Consider the following 7,487-nt stretch of genomic DNA (forward strand, 5'->3'; position numbering starts at 1 on the left):
GTTTGATCTTGTCTAAAGGTCTTGCCGCAAATAGTTCAAATATATTAAAAAATAAATGGAATTTTTGTTAAAGAGATTTGAATCATCCAAATTATGAAAAAGAAAATAAAAGTGATGGATTTAAGAGAGAGAGAGAGAGAGAGAGAGAGAGAGAGAGAGAGAGAGAGAGAGAGAGAGAGAGAGAGAGAGAGAGAGAGAGAGAGAGAGAGAGTATGTGTGCTTGAGTGGGAAAAGAGAAAGATGTGTACCACGATGTGTCTTTTTTCTGACTATGCTGGTAGGACTCGGCAGTGATTTGATTCTGAAATATGTAAAAGCTGAAGTGTGCAATACATACATATACAACCGTCCGTAGTGGGCCTCAGTCGCACAAATCTCAAAGAATGTGGATGGTGCCAGATCTGCCATTACATACCGTCACGGCGTAAAAGAGTTTGGGGCATACTCTATGCATATGTTTTTTTAGGGTCCATACTCTATGCATATGTAAAAGGTATAGTTGGACGCTGGAATTGATCCATTTGAACCTTGGCTCTACACAACTGTAGCATACCCGCCACACAGATTCCAAATTAATCGATGACATCTGAATCTTAACTCTACACCTCATAGCACATAACACACGACTACGTACATCAGTGATCAATCGACAGTCCCGACACTAGACACGTTCTACCAGAGCTACAGGAACTAAAACAAGGCAATGCGGCTACGGCGCGCTCTAGATTTGCAGCTTGCGCATCCGCCGGCAACAGGGTTAACTCAGAGCCCCCCTCGGAACCTGACCGAACTCACAGCATGCTTCCTCGCTGCGCCGGGACGATCACCGTGCCCTCTTTCAGCGCAGGGATCTTGCAGCAGCTCAGCTGCTCCGTCGTCTCCCACTTCGTCCTGGGCACGACCTCTTCGTGCCGAGGAGAGTACTCCTGCATGGAGATTTGTTCCTTTCAGTTTCAGATGCATGGTGATGATGATGAAAGAAGCTGGAGGCGATGTGTCAGGTAATGAAGGTACCTACCTCCAGCTTGTCGAGCAGTTCCTTGGGCGTGGGAGCCAGCACGATGATGTGGCGCGCAGTGGGCTTGATGAATCCTTCATCCACGGCATTGTCGATGAAACACAGCAGGGCGTTGTAGTAGCCGTCCACGTTCAGCAGCCCGACCTGCGACACACGTTTCCCGGGCGTCAGACTGAATGCGGTTTTTTGTTAGTTTCCTCGATCTGCGCGTGCAGGTCAGTACTACGTAGTTTTTTTTTTCGTTTCTTTTTAGGGAAGGTCAGTACGTAGTTTTTTTTAGAGAAAAGCCATCATGGCGGTTTAGAGCGGTCTAGACATGAACCACGGTACATACCGGCTTGTCGTGGATGCCAAGCTGGGCCCATGTGATTACTTCCAGGAGCTCCTCAAGTGTTCCATAGCCCCCTGCAGGATCAGAGTTTTACATGTCAATACAGGTGGTTTTGCTTTGTTCTGAAAAAGGATCTAAAATCTGAGTAAGTGATTTTGCTCAGATATCATGTTTCTTTGTAAGTGTTTTCTTTACAGTTTCCTTTTTTGTAACGAAAAAAGGTTCATGTAAGTTCTTTTATGAAAAGCGCAGGCGTATTTCATGATAACCACATCCAGGCCTCATCCAAGATTACTCCTCTCATGGGCCTTTTCTCATGTGTGTTGTGTGACCCAACAACAGAAGTGGACTCTCAAAAGTACAGGCCATGCTTCCACCACAAGTCCACTACTGGACTGGCAAGTGGATCATCGGGAAAAAAAACTAGCTTTTCTCAAAAAAGAAATCTAAGAAAACTAGCAAGTGGATTTATGAGGTCAAAGTCAACCCCATACTCATGCACGCATCGATCCTATTTCCTCTTTACACACACACTTTCCACTAACCATGAGATCAGAAAGCGACGACCATCAAAAGCTACGTAGCATACAACAAAGCTGCATAGCATACAACAAAGCTGCATGTCGACTGAAGAAGTTGGTAGAGATTTGCAGGTGTTATCAGGAGGATCGAAGGACTAACCAGGGAGCGCTATAAAGGCATCAGATTGCCTGGCCATCTCAGCCTTCCTTTGGTGCATACCCGCCACCTCCTTCACCTCCCCCACCGTCTCACCTGTTATCTGCATGCAGCACCCACAGCCACAGGCAGCATCAAGAACACTAGCTACATGCATCAATGCATGTGTGTTAAAAGCCCAATCTAAGACAGGGACACTAGGGACGGGGGGTCAAGGACGACAACTTTCTGCAAATGGTACTATATTGTAATCCGCAGGGCAATGCATGCAAGGGTCAGGGGAGGTAATCATGGTGCTGTTGTGTAAAATAATTGACACATTTCTTTTGGGTTAACAAAGTCAGTATCTGCAGATTAAAGGCTCATAAAGGTCTTGATTAAGAACAAAAGGGGGCAGGCACTAGATGCGGCAGTCAAGATCAGCGAGATATCAACTCCAAAATAAAAGGACACAAGATTTCACTGAACATTCCATGCATGTGATCTTTCTTCAAAAGAGAGCAGATAAGATTGCATCCATGTATCCTTGTTTTCCACTACCAGGAGAGATAAACAAGCTTTGTGAAAAATAAAAAATAAAAACATCATGCTTAATTACGTGCTTCTCTACTGGGGTCCGGTCATTACATACAAATTTGAGTAGTAAATACAAATGTCGGTTCAAAGGGTGGGAAAAGATAAAAACGGATGTAGAATTCATGGGAATCATTGCACTGCAGGTGATTAAACAATGGCAGAAATGTTGGAAGGTGCAGGCGTGGGAATGTTATTGTTACCTCTCTAGGCATGAGAGTCTTGGGAATCACCCTGCATAGGGACAGCAAGATGACAAATTATATACTGGCATTATGTGTGTAGCAACTGGAGGAATCGACCCATACGACTCTGTTTTGATCTCCTTGCCATCTTGCAAGTCTCCAACGACTATTCTTTTCACGCTCCACAGTACAGAAGCGGTAGTACATGCTGAAGAATGAATCATCATGGCTGTTTGTTTGTTTGTTTACATACCCGATGACATGCCTTCCTCCGCTGTAGACCGCTTGAGAGACCAGGCCCATGAGCCCCACGCTTCCTCCTCCGTACACCAGATCAATGTTCCTTGCTACCTGGTGTGGTGAAACAACCATGGCAATAAACATTGGAGAGAAAAGTTAATTTATGGGCATTTCTCATCTTGTATAATGTCACGCATCTACTGTTATTACACTATTGTCCATATTTAGCTTGCGGAAAACAAATTAAGGGCATTAGACGGGCGAGCCTGGCAGAACACCAAAAGTTGGGCAAATGCATGTACGTACTGCACAAACTAGCTAGCTGGTATGTCTTGTCTTTGTGAGTAGTCGACGAATAAGCTCGGCTACATGAACCCATGCAGAAAACCACAGACCCTCAAGCCTTGTAAAAGCAACCACAAGTTCACAACAAGATCGAGCAAGTGTGTTCAGAAAACATCATCCGGTTTCACTCTTTGAGCACCAAGCCAAGATTCAAGTGACAAGACAGAATGGAGCTGGCTAGCTAATGCGGAGAAGAACACTTGAGCGGAAACAATCAAGGAAACTAGCGCTGGAGTTGAGAAATGATGTGAAAAACTAGCCAGAGAGAGAGAGAGAGAAGACGAGTGAGTAGAGTACGTACCAGCTCCTGGCCAAGCTCAACGGCGGCATCCTGGTAGCTCATCTTGTTGCCCTTGCTGCTCCCGCAGAAGACGCATACCCTCCTGAACCGAGACGGCGGCGCCATCACCTGCGCTACTGCCTCTGCTCCCATCTCCATCTCCATCTCATCTTCTCTATCCATTTGTCCCGGCCGGCCGGTGGTATCTTTGCTATATATCTCTCCTGACTCGCAACGGTGAAGATGAAATCCCACTACCGCCTACACACTCATTGCGCCTGCTCTTGGCCCTTTATATATGTATGTGTATCTCGCGAGCGAGCTAGGGCCCCCTCTCATGGCATTATTTATGCGCGGTAAGTTGGTTCCGATCGAGCAGCTACTGTGATATTCTACCTGAGCTAGCTGAATGTATGTTTCTTTTGTGCTCCGTGAGAGGGAAGCAGCTGGATGCCTGGATGGATGTAGCTAGTGTGTAATATGATATGATTGGCTCACAGCTGATTAAGAATTATTACAGTCAGTAGGCCGGTCTCTTCTTTTCCCGATATTCGTCCAAGTATAGTAAGTAACCAGGAGTACTACGACGATCTCTGTTAAATTGGTGGGGTACGAACTAGTTTAGGTTTTCCTGTGAGAGACCGTGCATGCATGCATGCTTGCAACTGCGATGACCAAAAACATGATGTCGGCCCTTGTGTTAGGGCCTATCAAGGAGATGCCGGACAGACTTCCTTGCAAAGGAAGAGGAGCAGAAAGCATGTTTACAGCGAAGGGAATTTTGACATCCTCGGGCTTTGTTTGACAGGAAGGGATCGTGGAGGTTTTGGGAGGAGGGGATTTTAGAGGATTTGGTGAATCCTCCTCTTTTACCCAATCCCCTTGAAAGCTTAAATCCTTCTCCAGCCACATATCCCCTCTAGCCACACATCCCCTCCGCGAGGACGGCTGCTGCCGCCAGCGGCGTGAGGAGAAGGCTCGGTCTCGCGCGTGGCTCCAATTCCACAAGGGCCTCCTCATGCCTTCTGACCCGCATGGTTCGAGGCGGATCGACGGGGAATCATGTGGATTGCGCTAGCAAAACCTCGTCTGCCAAATGGGCCAAGGAGGATTGTAGAGGGTTCCGGGCCACACGTGAAAAATCCACTCGATACCCCTCGAAACCTCTCATGTCAAACGAAGCCTCAGTGTGTCTAGCGTTAATATACTATAGAGAAAATTATGTTTTTGGTCCCTCAAGTTTCCCGAAAATATAGACTTGGTCACTTAAGATTTTTTGGTACACATTTGGTCCTTCAAGTCTCAAAACCGCGTAAGTTTAGTCCAAACTCAGATTTTTACCACTTTGACCGGGTTTGACCAGATGGACAGTAAATTGTAAAAAAATCCAAGCAATGCTGTGTTTTTTTGCGATCCAATATGCTTACATGCGCAAAGTGCGAGGGACAAGATTATACTTTTGAGGAACTTGAGTGAGCAAAGGCATAACTACTACTCCCTCCGTTTTAAGTATCTCAATTTTATACTAACTTGAATACAAAATTGTACTGAAGTTGAGAGGGCAGAGGGAGTACTACTCAGTGTAAGTGGATACGCAGGCATACTTTACAAGTTCAGGTAATTGTACCGAAGTTGTTCACCTTGTACTTTTCTCGACAACTTTGTCTTGATTTGCAGTGTTGATGTCAGTGCAGTGTAGCGACTGAGGTTGTCGTTCGCACTCGCACGTATTCGATCGTTGAATCGGTCTTAGTAAAAGACATAGGTTAATCACAAGTATTTTTACTTGTTTCAAAAACGAAAATTATATGGTTTTTTAGGGGAAATTATAAGGCTTTGGTGGTATTCATAGAGTGTAGATTACGGTCCAGGCTCTAGGAAAATGGCAGAAGATAGCTTCCTGTCTCATCTTTATATCCCGTTGCAGATGGGCATGCAGGTGAGAACATGGCTGTGATTCTGTGAAAAGCTGCATGCATGGGAGCTCAGCTGACCGCTGATTAACCATGCAATGCTTTTCATTTGGAAACCGCACAATGATGGACCAGTCAGATCAGATTCCCGGGTGGCCACGGTCCAATCAACGGACCTATCGATCTTCAAGTTGTGCAAGAATCCTTTTACGCAAGTTCGTATCTCTTGGAAAAATGTGTTTAGACAACGGCATTTCTAGAGAACGGAGTTTTTTTATACGGGAAATGGCAAGAGCACTGCCATTTCATTAATTAAGATAGAGAAAAAGCGATAATGTTATTTACATGGGGACCAAAAGCAAACAAAAATAAGGTTATTTATATTGTAAGTTGTCTAATGTCCTCCATGACAAGTTAAACGATGTTCATCACAACTAGGGAAGTGATTGAAGGTGGGTCTATTTCAATCTTCCCAAACATTTCATGACCCAAGATGATAGCTTGTCCGAAGCGGATGCGCGAACCACTGTCGCCCTCAGTCTTCCAGCGTGACGCAATATGCACCATTTGCAGAGCCCCCCTCCCCTGCAACATGATGGTGGATGCTTAACATTAGCACAACGGCATGAAACGTCTGCAACATCGCACTGTATGGGGCCATAGTGGCATCGTCTTAAACAATTGTGCCCCTCACAAACATCTTCATGTTCTAGTATTGTAAGATGCAAACCGTCAAAAATTGTCCAAACATCAATGTCAAACAACTTACAAAGAACAACCCTCTCCTTGTCAACTAATAAAATCATCTGCCATAGGTCGAGATATCAAAAGGACGAAATGCAAGCACATCCTATCTGGATAATAAGACGAAGGCTTCCAAGGGTATCTACATCAACCTTACTCGCTGACCTTGCTCCATTACGACTACTGATGGGGGGCTTCTCGTTGATAGGTCAAATTTCTTATCGGACAAGCTCCCTTCGACACCAAGATGCCCCCCCCCAACAGCCTAGGACACCCCATCGACACCAGAACGACACCACCGCCTCAGGATGGTGCTTACCATCGCACGATCGAGAGAAGATTAGGAAACATGCTACGAGTAAGGAAGAAGGCCCTAAACGTGTGGTAACCCGACATTAGGACAGACCCTTGTCCTTGCACGTATGCCCCACAAACCGACATGGAAGCCTCCCATACGAGTGCTAGGTAAGGGCATCTCCAACACAGACCCTCAAACCGCCTCTATCTGTCCGGACTCTGTAAGCCATCCAACACTGACTCCCATCGGTCCGCTTAGCAATCCGGACCACAGTTTTCCCGCAAAACGGAACCAAACCTAGGGGGAATTGTGGGAGTCTGGACACGAGCCACCTAGGACCCTGACACCCCAGGCCCACCCAAAACTGAGGTGGAGCTGCTTTTTTGTTGCTGGCCGCATTGTTTTTGCGGCACCCCCCCCCACTCTCTTTCTTCCATCCCGCCACCAACGCATGGACCTGGAGGAGACCATGCCCGAGACGATGGTGGTGGAGGATCCGAACAACACGCTCACCCTGAAGATCAACTCGACGACATGGCAAAATCGATGCGTCAAAGCGAAGGCCGCAAAGGCAGAAATGCTCAAGAAGCTGAAGACTGGCGGAGGGCATGCTGGTGGCCGATGTGGTGGTGGGCATGCTGATTGCGGACATGGTGGAGGTCGTGCTCCGCCGCCCTTGCCGGCCGAGCATATGTCGCCATGGCCGGAGCATTACAAGGCTCCATACTAGTACGCCGCCAAGCAGCTTGGTAGGCAGCCCCTGGCATCCGTGGCCAGGAAAGTTCCCTACATCATCAACGTCAATGTGGAGTCGCTGCTTTTCTCGGAGTGTTCATCGCCGTAGCTTGTCCGGATGCAAGTGCCGGGTGGGAAGCAGTTGGG

General features: G+C 46.8%; 1 protein-coding gene across 1 annotated transcript; it reads right to left on the reverse strand.

Moving 5' to 3' along the window:
* Nucleotides 1-374: 374 nt before the first annotated feature.
* On the reverse strand, nt 375-3,942 carry LOC123185751 (cytokinin riboside 5'-monophosphate phosphoribohydrolase LOG1). The gene is made up of 7 exons (XM_044597578.1): nt 3,672-3,942; nt 3,039-3,136; nt 2,804-2,834; nt 2,031-2,130; nt 1,353-1,423; nt 1,019-1,162; nt 375-926 (listed from the first exon to the last, which is right to left on the reverse strand). The coding sequence occupies exons 1-7, from the start codon at nt 3,831-3,833 to the stop codon at nt 792-794; spliced, it is 741 nt and encodes a 246-aa protein (XP_044453513.1). The 5' UTR covers nt 3,834-3,942; the 3' UTR covers nt 375-791.
* Nucleotides 3,943-7,487: the final 3,545 nt, after the last annotated feature.

The sequence above is a fragment of the Triticum aestivum genome, chromosome 2A, assembly GCF_018294505.1.
Source record: "Triticum aestivum cultivar Chinese Spring chromosome 2A, IWGSC CS RefSeq v2.1, whole genome shotgun sequence".
NCBI classification, from domain to species: Eukaryota; Viridiplantae; Streptophyta; class Magnoliopsida; order Poales; family Poaceae; genus Triticum; species Triticum aestivum.

Coding starts and splice junctions, on each gene's coding strand:
- LOC123185751 (XM_044597578.1), bottom strand. CDS start 3,833: ATGGATAGAGAAGATGAGATGGAGATGGAGATGGGAGCAGAGGCAGTA. Junction 1,424..2,030: donor TGCCTTTATAGCGCTCCCTG/GTTAGTCCTTCG, acceptor CTGATCCTGCAG/GGGGCTATGGAACACTTGAG. Junction 927..1,018: donor AACTGCTCGACAAGCTGGAG/GTAGGTACCTTC, acceptor ATCTCCATGCAG/GAGTACTCTCCTCGGCACGA.